The following is a 17,207-nucleotide window of genomic DNA, read 5'->3' as shown; positions in this document are numbered from 1 at the left end:
GTTGTGTAGCCCAATAGGTCCTAAATGTACAGATCTATTACTGAAACTGGACTTTCCGGATTGGATGTCATTGTCTTTGTACAGCAACACAAACCCACACAGCTCTGGGGATTTTTTCTGAGCACCCCGGTACTGATAAAGGATTTATTGATTCACTGAATTCTGATATAATGTTTACTGTGTGGTACTGATCAACAACTGCATCACCCCTGCTAATGTATTATGTTTAATGTTCTACCACAGGAAAATAAAAACTCTGCCTATTGTTTATTGAAAGCTCCAATTCTCTCCAGCTGTTATAGAGATGATTATCATGTGAAATAAGAAGAGCTGATGGATTTTGATTTTTGGGATCGTCTTAGGGATGCACAATATATATATATATATATATATATATATCTTTATGGCCAAATTATCCGATGATAATGGCCTATCCGGGACATATTGATATCGTTTGGTGTTGGTGTATGTGTTGTCCGATATGAAAAAACGATGCTTGGAGTGCTTCTGAAGTGGTGTCATTACATAGTTTGTCCAGCAGAGCGTGGTAAGCAGTTGACTGATACCAAATATAACATGGAACAACTTATGTTACATTAGTTATTTATTTAATTTTTTATTTATACTTAATTTTCTCATTGTTCATTTCTAGAATGGGTCGACATTTTAATACATTGTATGTATAATATATATTAATGTTAAATGTTAGGGATGCACAATATATATGGTTTAAATTTGGTTCTTGATCCACCAATACACAAATATTGAGTATACATTTTTGCATGATTTGACAGATTATGTCAAAGCATTTCCTTTGAAGTAAAAATGCTCTACATAAGTATGTTTGTGAAGTCCTTTGATATACTTTCCTATAACAGGAAACTGCTTTTGTTGTGTTAACAATCGTGATCAGTTAGACGTGGCTATGAAATATGAAATCATCCATATTTCCCCACTACTTCCCCCCTCTTACCCTCAGGTGTTCTCAAACTACATGTAATGAACTTATTTTCTTTAAATAAAAAAATGTGAAATTCAGTTATCAGTATCAGCTGGGGGAAAAAAATCTACATCTGCACTGCTTTGGAGCCTGCAAATAATGATTTTCAGCAGTTGTATTTCATAGGAGACTGGATTTCCAACCGTTAGATCTGCAGTTCGTGTCTGTGTGTGTGTGTGTGTTAATGTGTGTGTGTGTGTGTGTGTGTGTGTGTGTGTGTGTGTGTGTGTGTGTGTGTGTGTGTGTGTGTGTGTGTGTGTGTGTGTGTGTTTGGAGGTGACTGCAAGAAAGAGATACTGACAGTCAGAGAGAGACGGAGACACTTCCTCGTGCATAATTGTACAGTGGTTTGTAGGGTTTTTTGGGGGGGAATGAAAAAATCTGGGCCAGAATGAGCCTTGGGGGTGTGTGAGCAGCCATCAGCCATCACTGAAGATGAGGTTCAATCCTCTGATAAGAACTGAAACCTGGCAGCACACAGCCCTCTGGAAAATCCAAAGGCCCGCTGATCAAAACGGGGAGAAATAGCATCCGACAGAGGGAGGAAAATGTAAAAGCTGAGTTTGGTTCCAAGATTTGGCATTCACTCTTTGAAAAGTGAGACATCTGCTCTTACAAAATGATCGGCAATAAAATCAGAACTAAACATAGGGTGCTTTTGAACCGGTGGGCACTTTTTATCCATAAGGTTGCCAAAATGATAATAGTTAAATAATCTTGCATAGTGGATAATGAGCTTCAGATAATTGTGACACCCCCTCCCTCCCCCATTTGGATAAAATACATAATACCTGATGAAGAAGACATACAGTATACCTCTGTCCAATCTCCATTTTGATGAATTATAGAATAAAACCCAACCAGCCTCAGTTGTACTTACTGAAATAATTACTTATTACAACAACACAAATCAAAAGTCTTTAGTATGGAGAGAAAAAATGTCTTGACTCAACTTTATATGATACCTTTACCTTGAAGAAATGACCATAATGGAGGGGTACCTCACTGTCCGTGGCGGCCAATACCACATCTCAGCCATGCTTATTATGAAGACGAAGCATCTCCAAGGTATTCAGCTTATCTACAGACAGCATGAGCCTGCTTCCATAAAGTATGCCAAGTGTAAAGGTCCCTTAAAGTGTAATTCTGGCGCGAAATCATCCCATGGTCTTTTTTTGGCAATTACATACATCAAATAAGCCATTGAGACAGTTATGTTAGTGTAAAACTATTAACTGAGAAATTTAGTAGAGTCGCTGACAGCCGGACATAGCTAACACTGATTAGCTTGAAGCAGTACGGTGAAGGCATTAAAACGTCTTTTTTAACCACTAATACTGCTCAAAAAACCACCAAACCTCTGCAGCAGCATGAGAAGAGTCCTTACACATAAAACAAAGCAGCAACAGCGTAGTTATTGAACCCAGAGTTAAAACAGTGTTTGAAAGACTTACCTACTGGCTCCTGTACCAGCTCCTCTCATAGTAAAGTCCATTCAAGTCGATTACAAAGTCAATCCAAAAGGAAGGAGCCCATTGGTACCGGGGCCAGTAGGTAAGTCTTTCAAAAACTCTTTTAATAAACTCTGGATTCACATACTACAAACTATTTATGTATATATATATATATATATATATATATATAGCCTACTGTATAAGAAAGGATTACATTTAACACCAAGGCTGAGTACCAAATGGTAAGCCACTTGCTGATACACCTTAGCATGGCATGGCCGTCCTAGACTTCCATCAGAATGTTCTAGGCCAGTGATTCTGAGACTTTGTACATGACGTACCACCTGGGAAATATCGGGCACTCACAAGCACCACCACTAAGACCAATGTTAAAATACAGCAGTGTATGCATACACCATTCAGCTACGGGCAGGAAGGTTCATTTTTTAAAAAAGTTTAAGTATTTTCTTAGCATTACATTAATTTAATAATTAATGTTTCCTTTATTTATTTTGGAGATTCCTTCACATACCACCAGAGAGAGCTTGAGTACCACCAGTGGTACAAGTACCACAGTTTGAGAACCAGTGTTCTAGGCCTTTAATCAAATCGTAGACATTGGAATAAACCTTTGACCCAACCACAATGATTAGTATAGATTCATGACTAGCAGAACTTGACACACACTGCTGAGATGCATCTCAAACCAATCTTCAGGTTCCCAGCTTTCAGATGCTATACAGTACACCACTTCTTTGTGACCTGTTATCTCCCCCTGAACATCCCATCTCCTAAATAAAGAAGCTGAGTGGGTATCTAAGGGTAAATATAGTACCCCACTTCACAATGTTATTATGCAGAATTACTGAGCCATGTATTCTCTTCTTTCTCTCGATTTTTCCTATGAAAATAGGTTATCTATAATTATATTATTTCATGCGGATAGTGAAGGGTTAACAATGTTCCAAGACGCACTGAAGGAGGAAAAAAAAATCCTCCTCAGCTGTGACTGGCTGTGTAGCAGCGCTACACCGGGGCAGCTCGTTACACCGTCAACTTTAGGAAATGGATTTCAGCTCCAGAGGAGTGAACGGGAGCCCGGGCGGTGCGTGATTGTAGCTCGAGCTCAAAAGGCGCGTGGTGTGCGCGTCGGCCGCCTCCTTTTTTTTTTTCCTTTCTCACTGCTCCTCTTTGGGCACGGGTCTGAGCAGCGCCAGCGCGTGCTGCTGATCGGTCGGTGGCGTAGGCACAAGCGGCCGTTCTGTTCCGTGTGACCGTGTATGAGCGCTCGTGTCTGTTGGCTGCATGTGTGTTTTTTTGCGCGTGAACCGGCAGAATCAAAGACGAAGCAGGCCAGCGCGAGCCAACAAGAAAGGCAGGCAGGCAGGCAGGCAGGGCAGAGGCAGCCCGCGAGCGCTCAGCTAGCAACCGTTCACTGCGAGAGATGGTCACGTCCACACCGGGGATCCTTCTGCTGCCGATGCTAATATGTCTCCAGCACCGCATTAACGTCCACGGTAAGTCTCGAGTCCTCTCTCTCTCTCTCTCTCTCTCTCTCTCTCTCTCTGTGTGAGCTTATGTTTGTGTGGTGTGTGTCGGCAACCACGGCGCTGGGAAACACGCACCGTGACCGTGTCCTGTGTGGTTAGCTAACGTTACCGAGCTGTACACCTGTCGTGGCTGCTCCTTGAGGGAATGACCGTGCCTGGCTACACCTCGGTATAGTCAACCTTGCGCGCTTCTTGGCAAATAAACCCTTTAAATAACGTATTTTGCAGGCTACGACGAGACCCTTTCTGCTTTCGGTGTGCTTTTAAAAGTATGTTATAAGGAACGTGCTAGTTTTTAAATTATTAATTAATTTTCGCTTGAGTGTCTTCGGTCAATAACTGTCACTGGAAATGAAAGGCAAGGGAAAAGGGGGGGATGGAGAGGCCCGTGTGGTTTGTACAACACTGCTTGTCGCTACACATTCATGGCCAATTAGCCCTGCGGCCAATTAATTTCACCCTGAAAACACGCCGCCCTTAACAATTTAACCACTGCTTCTTGTACCGTATTGGTGTCAGTTAGTGTCCTGATTTCTCATTCACTTCCACTGTGGGATTCTCTCCTGCCGTCACCACCCCCAACGAGGTTGGTTATTTATTTATTTATTCCTGAAGTGGAAGCCGACAGAAGCGGAGAGGGGGGGCAGGGAGAAGGGAAGGGTTTACAGTAGATTGATATAGAGCGATAAAACGGGGGTAGGAAGCAGCACCGCAGTCCCGGTAGGGTAGCAGCAGCTGAGGGTGTGGAGAGTGAGGAGTGACCGCGGCCAATTACCGACCGCAGGTGATTCCAATGAGGGTCTAATTATGCGAGTGGCCACGGTTAGTTATCACCAACTGGTGGTAGGCTAATTGTAGAGCAGTTTTATCACTGCTGCAACTATCGATACTTCATCCATTAACCACAACTGTCAGAAAAGTTATGGTTGATGGAAATTGTATTAAATCACGAAATACATAATTAATTATATGTACTTGTATATTATAATTACTTATATTAATCTTTCAAAAAAAAAAAGGTTAGCGACTTCATATGTTTTGATATTGTTCATTTAATGTAGCCTATTTGACTTGTTGATTGCAATAACAAAACAAGCAATTTCCCAGTTTTGGCTGAGATGTAAGGGTATTTTTTGAACACTCTTTTTTTTTTTATAATCTTATTTCTGACATCTAATACGATGTCAGATGTCATTCTTTGATGGAAGTTGCAAATATTTGGTGTTTTAGCTTGATGTTTAATCTCTTGAAGCTAGGCTATTATAACAAATTGTACTTTTATTAGATATCAGATAGCCCTCTGCCAGTCATGTTGCGGACATGTCCAGATCCAGGACTACTTATCGCTTCGTGAAAAAGGCATGGCTTGTATTTATTGTAAATTGAAGAGACCCTACTTACTTGGTCAAGCGAACCTGTGATTTTTAGTGATTTTGGGTTGCATAAAATATTGGTTACCAACAAATGAGTCCATTACATAACTAATTTCATGGCCTATAATTATACAGTCAGTGACTCAATGTCCAAGTTATTGGAGATAGAATGGCAGGACCTTGATACATATGACAGTCTTGTGTCAGATCTAGCTGATTACATTGTGGACTTTTTTTTTCTGGCCTGTATGCATAAAACATGTAGCCTATGCAACTGTGGCATAGCTTTATTAATGCAGTTACTAATCATGTCAGCAGCAGTTTGCACACAGGCTAAATTATAATACAGTTCAGAGGCAGAGGGTAGTTTGGCTACTTGTGTCTGCATGTGTCACGGATTTCAGTCTCTTGAATTTCTACCTACTGTGAAAAAAAGGCCTTTGATGGAAACAGTGAATCTAAACTAGTGCTTGTGATAGGCACACACTCTCCATAGCTTGCACCCACCCCCTTCTTCTTATTCTCAGCTCCAAACACACATGCACGCAGATTGAGATTGTGTGAGCCTATTTGAACAAGACGTAACGCAAATTAGATAGCGGCAAGAGCAGCAGAAGCAGCAACGCTGGCCTGATTAAAATGGATGCATTTTTCCCTCTACGGTAACAGTGATAACATGCTAGACCCAGATCCTCAGCTATATGGGCTGGGGGGGGGGTCTTGAAGTGGGCGGAGTGGTGGACAGAGGGAGGAGGGGGAGTACACAGCAACCGTTTCTGTTACTGGGGAAAATTGCATTACCATGACCTCCAATGTGACAGCATTCATATAGTGCACAATGGCCTACTATTTTGGGAGGTAGACGGTTCAGTGCAGCTCCACGCCTGTTGAATCAATGGTTTTAAACCCACAGGGAGTAATGATTACCATGTGAAATATTCTATGATCTCAAACTTGCACCTTCAGTTCATAGCTGTATCAAGATAATTGGCTCTTTAAGCCAATGTAGACATTAACAACACTTAAGATGATGTACTAGGGTCGCTTTCAGGAGAAAAAACCTACAGAAAACATTTTGGATCATGTGTGGTTCTGCATTCACCATAATAATTATTTAAATAGTTTACATTTTGAGGTTTGAACTTTTGAAACAGTACCCTGCAGCCATGAGGAAAAATAATGTTGCCTTTAGCTCTCCAAAATGTCAAGTTATGTTTTCTTAGTCATCATTAAGAGATCTTGCAATCAATTATGCAAAATGATGACAAAAATAATATAAAGAAGGATTTGAATGGAAAGACGCAGCAAAAATGGTTGGTGAAAGCTTATCCACTCCTTATGTGGTAGCAGACTAGTAGTGTACAGTTTAGAGGGTTCAGACTAAAAATGTCAACTAAAAAGTCTGACACAGCAGGGAAAAGGAGAATACTCTTGTACAGGTTCACTTGAGTTACTATTGAAGTCTTGTTATTGTGCTGATGGGATCAGGGGGATAAAGTGCAGGGTGTGCAGTTTTTTAGACGGCAAGTCAGTGGAATTCTGTTGAGACACTAGAACAGTAACCCAGAGAATACACCATTAAAGAAACAAAACACAGGAATGTATATAATTCTCTGTAACAGTGATTTTGCATGTTGCACCATGTTTACTACATCTCACATTTACAGCAATCCATGCTGTTGGATTATACAGTATTTCTAGATGTATTTTTCAGTGCACCGTTTCCCCCAGAGAAATGTGTAGTTGCGTTGGGAAGCGCTCTAAAATTGCTGAATTCACATTAACATCACAATGAAAAGCTGAACAGTCCTGAATCAGACTCTGCATTGAAGCTGCATTACCACCTAACAGTAATGTAACTTTGATGAAGATGAATGCAGAGTTGATGTTCAATTTATCTGACCTACAGGATGTAGACTGTTGGGATAAAGGCTACCTATTTGAGCTGGCATTCTCCTCCCCACCCACTATATATTTTAGAGGTGCACCATTGCTGCACCTGGGGCTTAGCACCACCTGAAATTGTTTGTTTGGTTTAAAGAAATGCAAACAAGCCAGAACGTTAAACGTGTATTCCTGGTTTAGTGTTGATTATTCAATATTTCAGATTCCATGAATGTCTCCACTAAAATCCTGCTCTTTTGTAACAGTTTGATGCTGAAAAGTTTGCCATTTTGATAGATTGACTTGTTCACATATTCTTTGATCAGAATCAAATCATTTTGTAAATTTTAGATTGCATGTAACATTTGAGATTTTATGGCTACTTGTGTTTCAACAACATTTAGCATTTGAGAATTTGTAGTTAAAGGGGGAACAGTTCTGTAACACTTCAAGTAAGTTATTAAAGTATTGTTTTGGTATTGGCCCAAAACAATAACTATTTTTGTCAGCACATCTCTATAGCTGTCCTTGTGAATTACAAAAACAAACATGGGTCAAGGTTGATGAATGGATTCAGCAAAATGAACTGCTGAAATAAATTTCTTTTGAAAACCCTGCTGCACCTGTGTGATACTTCTGTAGTTTACATTGTGATTTGTTTTTGATCAACCCAGGACTAAGCGGTCACTAGGCGCCTGAGGCTCAGATGATTATTCCTGCTCTGTCAGCATTAACTTTACAGTACGTCAGCAGTAAGCAGTAGTCAGCAGTCAGGCTGATGTGATGAGTCACGGCTTCTTTTTCTGATCATGTGAATTGTTTCCCTCATGGAACACTTACAACTCATTATGACTTCTCTGTGTACTTCTGGATCTTCTAAAATATTTTAGTGTTTTTGCCTTTTGTAGCACAAAGGAGACCGCTAAAGTCACACTCTTGTGAATGGATATGAAATTTAAGTGTAGAAATTGATGCACTATGTTTTCAAGGATCTTTTAACTTATTTGTTTTCAAGCGTAGTTTGGTTGACATGGGCAACATGATACAATAATTTAATGAGCAGGAGCTTCCTTTCATGGCATGTGTAATGCGTAGCATCTTATTGTCGCATGCAAATAGTGGCCACTTCATTACTAAACCTGTACAATGGAATGCAATCCAATACAAAAACTCTTCAACACATTCATATTTGCAAAGCTCAGTTATTGTTGATCCTTTCAGAGAGGTATTATGTCAGCATTGCACCCCATACTCCGTACATGCAAACAATTTGGACAAATTCAAATTGTGCCATTTCTTTTGTTAACAGAGTAAAAGTAGGTTAAATACGCTTGTAACTCAACGGTAAAGGTGCAAAATCCAAATTGCAGGAAGTGTAATATTTGTTAAAGACAATGGTTTTTGAAAATAGCTTTCAGTATTCTGGCCTACAAATCATATTTTGCAGTCTTAAGAAAAGATCTTTGTTTGGTACAGATCCGCACACTATTATTTTTTATATATTTTTCAAGGAAAATGGGAATAATGATGCAAAAATCCAAATATGATGAGTTGGGATTGCAATGTCATTTTTCTATCTGTGATCTGTGGTTGATTTAATACTTTATCAAACACAGATCACATTCAACACCAGTTGTTTTTTTTTTTTACCATACATGGCCAGGCTGTATCTTGCTATAATTATATATTTAATTCACATTTTATTTAAGTGTCATTGGCTAGAACATACTTACCAGAGTCACTTTGTCTCATCACTGAACAGGGTACTACTGTTGTCTTTCATCACCTTACCTTCTACAGTCTCAACAATCTCTGGTGGCATCAGAAACCTGTTGGAGAGAACATAAACGTAATGACAATTTCTCAGGATTTGACTGACTCTAAATTGTAAATTTCGTTGTATTCATTTTCGAGGCTTTAGTTGGATAAATGGTTTTATTCTCTAGTTTTTATAGGATGAATTGTGCCATAAAAGTGACATTTATTTTCCCCATGCGGACTATTAAGATCCAGTGTTTCTGGCACCATGGCAAACTTTCTCAAATTTGAGATGGTGTAGATTGGTGTTCCTGGTAGTGTGTCAGGAAAGTGTAGATCACTGTACAATCAAACCAACTTGCCGGACAAGACACAACTCACCTTTAAGCAGTGGAATACTCTGATCAAAGGACTCTCAAAGCACTTTTTTTATGGGTTTTTCCTGGTATATTGCATCATCTCAAAAATAAGAAGTTTTATTATCCCTTGACCCATTTGCCTGTTATCTATTTTTCCAGGAAATGTGATGGTCAGTAGTTCTTTATTAGTGGAATATGGCGGAAATACCAAAAACACACAAGCAGCGACAGTGCAGCTTGCTACAATAATTACACTTTTCTGTAGACGGGTGGCATGTTCATGTATTTCATTTGGGAAGGAATTATTTATGAACATAGGTCAACAAACAGTTACTTAATCTCTATACAGATTCTGCATAGGAATGTAAACTCTGTCGGAAACGAGACAAGATTTAGGTGTAGCATAAAAAAATGTAGTTTCTGTTGGCAGGTAAACAGTCCATGTGGAGAGCTAAATGGTTGGATCGCAGCGGCCATCATGCAATCCCGGAAACCATTGACTATTGTCTGACAATTAAGGTTTTATAAACTTTTTGTAATTTATCTCCATTCATATGCAGATGTTTGTTCATAGAGACATTGTCTCAACTCCAGCCACATTCTCGCGTCTCAAGTTGCTAATCGGACTGTAAACAACGATCACCGCTCAACATAGGAAGTCTAGGCCCCCTGTCTGCTGGCTACACCAGAAAGCCTGAAATACTTGCTGTTGTCATTGGATAGCTGATGTGTTCCAAGTCACCAGACTTACTGATTGGCTGCGGTTATTCTCTGGCTCCACTTTGCCGCTAAAAGTGAAAATATCCCAAACTTTAGTTTTGTTGCACTTAGCTGCAGAATCAAATGGCCTTGCAGCTTTCCATAGACATTGCAGCTGACCGCAGGCTGCACTTTCTTGGTGTGTTTTCAGTGTAACACTTGGTAACCCACAGTGACATGTAGTGTCAGTTGCAGTTGCTCTGTGCCCTGGTCTTAAAAATCAGATTTCAAGGCAACACAACCACTTTATAAGACACTGCATTATTTGTCCTACTTATTTGGCCCTGTGATTCCCTGTAAGAACCTGTTTGCCCCAAGATAATGACTGACTACTCTTTATTGTTTTGTCAAAACCAGGCTCCTTTATATTGCCATGGCAATTATTTTTGGATTAAGTCATTTCATGTGTTGTGTACCCTTTCCCTATTATCTGTCCGTATGTAGACTACATGGTTATTTATTTGATGGACTGATGTGCTCATTTTGTTTTGATTCAAATGCAGGTACAGTAGGTACATTGTGATCCATTATGCTTTGTTGTTGGTGAAATGGTAATGTAATGGAAGGTCAATGTCCTCTCTTTTCTCTAACATGATTGTGGTGAATGTGCAGCTGCTGTAGTCTTGGTTGAATGGAAGCATGCAGGCTGTTGGCACTGTTGGCTGTTTGCTTCCTCCTGTGCTGTGAAGTTGGTGGACTCGTATCAGGCCGCCTGTTTGGTACCAACCAATGGTCCAAATACCCAAACCTTTTCTGGTTACAGTGGTCTTTAATCCAAGGCAGCAAATTATCTCATTTGTAAAGCTGAAACCAGAGAATGTTTGTGTGATGAAGGATTTAAACGATTAATCAATCAAGCAGCGACAGTGCAGCTTGCTACAATAATTACACTTTTCTGTAGACGGGTGGCATGTTCATGTATTTCATTTGGGAAGGAATTATTTATGAACATAGGTCAACAAACAGTTACTTAATCTCTATACAGATTCTGCATAGGAATGTAAACTCTGTCGGAAACGAGACAAGATTTAGGTGTAGCATAAAAAAATGTAGTTTCTGTTGGCAGGTAAACAGTCCATGTGGAGAGCTAAATGGTTGGATCGCAGCGGCCATCATGCAATCCCGGAAACCATTGACTATTGTCTGACAATTAAGGTTTTATAAACTTTTTGTAATTTATCTCCATTCATATGCAGATGTTTGTTCATAGAGACATTGTCTCAACTCCAGCCACATTCTCGCGTCTCAAGTTGCTAATCGGACTGTAAACAACGATCACCGCTCAACATAGGAAGTCTAGGCCCCCTGTCTGCTGGCTACACCAGAAAGCCTGAAATACTTGCTGTTGTCATTGGATAGCTGATGTGTTCCAAGTCACCAGACTTACTGATTGGCTGCGGTTATTCTCTGGCTCCACTTTGCCGCTAAAAGTGAAAATATCCCAAACTTTAGTTTTGTTGCACTTAGCTGCAGAATCAAATGGCCTTGCAGCTTTCCATAGACATTGCAGCTGACCGCAGGCTGCACTTTCTTGGTGTGTTTTCAGTGTAACACTTGGTAACCCACAGTGACATGTAGTGTCAGTTGCAGTTGCTCTGTGCCCTGGTCTTAAAAATCAGATTTCAAGGCAACACAACCACTTTATAAGACACTGCATTATTTGTCCTACTTATTTGGCCCTGTGATTCCCTGTAAGAACCTGTTTGCCCCAAGATAATGACTGACTACTCTTTATTGTTTTGTCAAAACCAGGCTCCTTTATATTGCCATGGCAATTAATTTTGGATTAAGTCATTTCATGTGTTGTGTACCCTTTCCCTATTATCTGTCCGTATGTAGACTACATGGTTATTTATTTGATGGACTGATGTGCTCATTTTGTTTTGATTCAAATGCAGGTACAGTAGGTACATTGTGATCCATTATGCTTTGTTGTTGGTGAAATGGTAATGTAATGGAAGGTCAATGTCCTCTCTTTTCTCTAACATGATTGTGGTGAATGTGCAGCTGCTGTAGTCTTGGTTGAATGGAAGCATGCAGGCTGTTGGCACTGTTGGCTGTTTGCTTCCTCCTGTGCTGTGAAGTTGGTGGACTCGTATCAGGCCGCCTGTTTGGTACCAACCAATGGTCCAAATACCCAAACCTTTTCTGGTTACAGTGGTCTTTAATCCAAGGCAGCAAATTATCTCATTTGTAAAGCTGAAACCAGAGAATGTTTGTGTGATGAAGGATTTAAACGATTAATCAATCCACTATCAGTATGGTTAAAGATGAAATCTCTTTGACTAGAGGTATCTTAATAGCCACACTTGCATAATCTGCAGAACCCCAGATTTTATAACTAAGGCACACTTCCATTCATGCAGGTCCTCAGTTGTGTGTCGCTGCATTAAAGGCCTGAAGCTCCTCAGGATCAAATCAAAAGGGAATGTTTCTCTCCCTAAAGGAGCTGCTGACCCACTTTAAACAGTTCCCCTCAGAATGGCGTTTCAGTGACTAAATGTCGTTTATAGAGGCTTTTCCCATCCTCACAGAACAACATTCGGGTGTAAATACCTGCAGTACATTTGGCCTGAAAATGTTTTTTTATTTAACCGTCTCCTATTTTGGCAAAGGCCCTGCAAGTTTTTACAGGGAAACTTGTCCTTTTTATGAAAAGTAGTTGACCTCCCAGTGGCACAGAGATTCAGATGCATCTGCGACCTCTCCTGAGCTTCTGTTATCATTGTGCTCCATTTACCCACCTGGACAGAAACACAGTCCAGACTAAAGCTGTCATCAAGGTCAGTGTTATTTTAAGACCTGGAATTGTCACTATCTCCAAAAGGGCACACTACACAAACTTTCTAGTACAGTTTGTTCCACCTAGAGATGTCCATCAGTTTAGAACAGATAATTTCTGCTAAGGTTTAACGATGGCTCCAAATTGCTTCAGCCACTGACTTGATACAGAAAAAGGTCTGTTAGTGATAGCGCTAGCATAGCCTCATTGGCAGAGTATTCAGTTTTAACCCTGTTCCAACATAGATCAATTGTCTTTGGTCCCTTACCTGTAAGGCTTCGTGATATACAGTAGACTTACTTAGTGAACGGCTTGTTATTGTAATGAGCAGGCATTTGGATTTGTTTATAACTGGCCTTCTTTCTGGGGCTGCCCTGACATGGTGAAAGCAGCTTGTCTTCATCCTAATGTAATAGACGCGTAGCTAGGAATATAGACAGGCGTTTACATCAAGTTAAGCATTAAGGACGTATGCAGGTCGCAGGTGATTTGACAGCCTGCTAGATTTTATGGCAAATGTGAAATTTGAGTACACTGGCCTCGTTGCCCAGAAAGGGATATCATAACATTGGGTACTTTTCAGACAGACACAGCAGAGGAAGGTGACAGACCATCACCTTCCCCTGCCGTGTTCCTCACAAGTTCTTTTTCTAAATGTTAATTAAAAAAAAGCTGTTCATCTGAAGTCCTACAAAATTAAATTGTATCCCCACACTGTTGCATGTGCAGGCAACCATATTTGTTTCCTTTTTTTAATAGCATGAGGCGTCTTGTTTCCTAGTAATACATAATTTACTGGTAGCTCTACAGATTGGATTTGGTCATTATCGGCTACAATAAACACAATCCTATTTTTCTTTTGACTCTGTAGCTTAATAAAAAAAACCCTGTTTGATGTTCATGGCTCTTTTTTGGCTTTTTTCTGTGCTTCAACCTGTTCTTAAACCACACATTGATTGAAGGTCTGTAAATATTCGACCACTCTCTAACCTTCTATTCTTTTCAAAAGTGACTGTAGTTGTGACTCAGCAACTTTTAAGCCCACATTTCAAAGTAATATTTATTTAACCTTTTTTAATATGTCAATAGATTCAGATTTCACCTCAGGGTTTCTTTTACTGGATCTCTGTGCTGCTTTGACACTATAGTTCACGGTATACTCCTGATTTGAAAATCAATTTTGCGTCTCTGCCTTTTTGTAATATACACTAAGAAGAGTCTTGCTATTGATTGATTACTTATCAATCTGCCAAAAACTGACAGCTGATTAATTGGCAAATTGTTTGGTCTGTGACTGCAGAAAATGTTGAGAACATATCAGAAAGTCTGATGGGACGTCTTCAGAATGTCTTGTTTTGTACAAACAATAGTTAAAAACTAAAAGATTTAGTTTAAATGCAATCTTATTTTTGCACTGAAAGTGTTTTAGCAAATTGCAGGAAAATGGGAAACTTTTGCATTTGAGACGCTGGAGCAAATTTTTGCCGAGTTTGATTAATCCATTTTTAAAACCGAATATCAAGTTAAAACTGTCGATAGAACGAATGGACTCACATGGGTTTCACCTCAATACTTTTCAATCCCATGTTTTTTAATATGATTTCCACGTTTCATAGTATGGAAAGTTAGAAACAAACAGATTGGGCTGCACAGATAAAACAGTGTTTATCTCTTCAGTGGACCCCCCCCCCCCCTTTTTTTTTTTTCTTTGTCCTTAATGTGTGCAGCATGTTGAATTTTTTTTTCTAAGGAGGGCAAAAATATCATATGCCAAGGATTTTTATTTTTTGCTGTGGTATCAGTATTGTTTATTTATGCTTGTATCATGTATTTAGAATTCTTATATTCTGACAACATTGGTGTTTAGATGAGTGGCTTTCCTTAGAAGAATTTACCAACCTAAATATGGTGGATCTTTCTACAATCAGTGCGTTTACATGCAGTTTAAAAATCGGATTATGTTTGGGTTAAGGGCATATCCACGTTTCCCAAACACCATGTTAACATCATACCCCGGGTAAAATTGGAGTTCTCATACCCTGGGCAACATACCTAGAGAACTCCTTTAGTAACCGGAGTGCCGAAAACATGAAAAAAACAATAAAGCGATACCTTTAAACCAAGGGAGAACTTCGCAATTGCAAGTAACATCACTACCAAAAAGACCAGTTTCTGTCATAATTCTGTCCAAAAGTCAGCCGTTTGTGATTTTGAAAAGGTTAACCCGGGCGTATTCAGTCCAGCTGTATGTTGGCGGAGCACCACCTCCTGTTTTGTTTTGGTCTTAGTGGACTAAGATTTCTTAAGTTATTTACTCACATACTTTTTTCATGCTAAATGACTTTCTAGGGCCCAAACAATATGGGAATTTTGAGGCCGCTACCGATTTTAAAGGTTAATTCACGATTATCGATATGGTGGTGATATACTGTAGTAACATTTTTGAGCTGAAATGAAAAGTGGACTTTTTTGTGTGGATTTTGCACTAAAAAGATTTATACATACTGTCAACTAATTCTAAAAGAACACTGAGAAGATGATATATAAATTAAAATATAATAAGTATCTATGTCATATTTCTAAATCCCCAAGCATATTTTTCTGCATTTATGTTCTGTATCTGTGCATATAGGAGATTCATACACCGATACTTGTATGTCTGTGATAGGCCGATATCAGCTGATATTTGCATTTGGTCTGGCATTTCCAAGAAACTTCTGAGCATTCTCTGGTAAATACAAGATTTAATGTGGTGCTTTTGCAGGAAAAAATAAATCAACATGAGGAACTAGTGCATCTCTACAGTGGCTCAGTGGTGCCAGCAAGCTCTATTTAATACAAGTTTTTTAATTTTATTTTTTTTAAATTACAACACATCAGGGACTGTTGCTAGGACTAAACAGTCAAATTCTATTTTTTTTTTTTTAAATGATGAAAACCTATGGGACATTAATCACTTAGGTTTTCCTCACACCCCCTCTGTATCTGTCTTCCTCTGTAGGTACTAAGACAGAATGTGAGGCCAGCCAGTTTCAGTGTGGAAATGGCCGCTGCATCCCATCCGTCTGGCAGTGTGACGGGGATGAGGACTGCACCGATGGCAGTGACGAGAACTCCTGTGGTAAGATGCCAAACAAAGTGGACTCCCACACATATGAAAGTGTTAGAAAAACACAAAGAACAGAGCAGATGAATGCAAGGGAATGTGTTTGTGTTCACTTAAGAAATGTCAGTGCATGATTAGTTATTGAGGTAGATTGTTTATGAATGTAGCTCACTAACAAAGTCATATAGTCTGAATTCAAGACTCAGGCAGGTCACCAGACCTTTCACAGCCACTGAAATATAGTTTCTCTTTTCCCCTCCCCAGTGCTATGGAAAAAATGTTTACACTCTAATGCTGTGCTAAATTGGGCCAGTTGTACCCTAGTTCAGTCAGTTCAGTGACCAATATAACAGCAGTAGGCTGTGACTTGTCTCATTCAGAGCAATAACTCAACTGTCTCCCTGTGTGACTCAAAGGGCTTCATTGATTGGAGTCCTTCAAGGCCATAAGGAGTTAGATGAAGCACAATACACATGTAAAGAGTTTCCCAGAAACAGGAGACAAATATACTAAACACAACCCACACAAATATGGTGGTGAGACACCACTATTGAAAATAGTCCCAAACAAATGCACCATTTACTCCTTTTTGATTTAAAAACTACACCATTTGACAACTGTTTAAGGAAATCACTGAGCCTAAGAATGAAGCTATATTTGTTAGCAATTTACAAAAACGGTAAAAGTCAAAGTATTGAGAGTGGGACTCTTTGTTGTTCTTGGCCATTTCATGGGCTTCGTTGACAATAAAAATATAATACCTTATCCTTTAACTTTCATCATACATTACTTTTCTTTTTCATTAGCCTGATAAAAATGATGACAATCCATGTTTGTTAGGTTGTTATGGTTTGTGCTATTCTCCCTGTTTGGATCATTTTCCATTGCTCATCTGCTGTATGCAGGCTGGTACGGGTATTTACACTATTAACGTAGCATTTGATGGGTGGATTGATTGATGACAATCCACCTTGATTACAATTGTACATTATTTCCTGCCATTATTTCCCATCATCCCTTGGGACAGAATGACCTGGTGAGGGGAAGGTAGCAGATAGAGCAGAGCTAAATATGGATGCAACAGAGGAGTTTGTGTCTGTGTGTCTAATACATTTCAGATCTTTCTCCCTTTTCTTATGTCCCCCATATCTGGGTCATATGAGACTGTGGAAGGAAAGAACA

At 39.5% G+C, this 17,207-nt stretch overlaps 1 protein-coding gene across 2 annotated transcripts in view; it reads left to right on the top strand.

Annotated features, from left to right (window-relative positions):
- Nucleotides 1-3,555: 3,555 nt before the first annotated feature.
- The window catches only part of vldlr (very low density lipoprotein receptor), a 56,415-nt gene continuing 42,763 nt past the window's right edge, over nt 3,556-17,207 (top strand). For both annotated transcript variants that reach the window (XM_083930180.1, XM_083930179.1), the window contains exons 1-2: nt 3,556-3,971; nt 15,921-16,040. In XM_083930180.1, the coding sequence (XP_083786306.1) occupies nt 3,899-3,971; nt 15,921-16,040 (193 nt within the window). In that variant the 5' untranslated portion in view covers nt 3,556-3,898. The remainder of the gene's footprint in view (nt 3,972-15,920; nt 16,041-17,207) is intronic.

Source organism: Echiichthys vipera (assembly GCF_963691815.1).
Source record: "Echiichthys vipera genome assembly, chromosome: 16".
NCBI classification, from domain to species: Eukaryota; Metazoa; Chordata; class Actinopteri; order Perciformes; family Trachinidae; genus Echiichthys; species Echiichthys vipera.
This window is presented reverse-complemented; position numbering and strand designations above follow the sequence as displayed.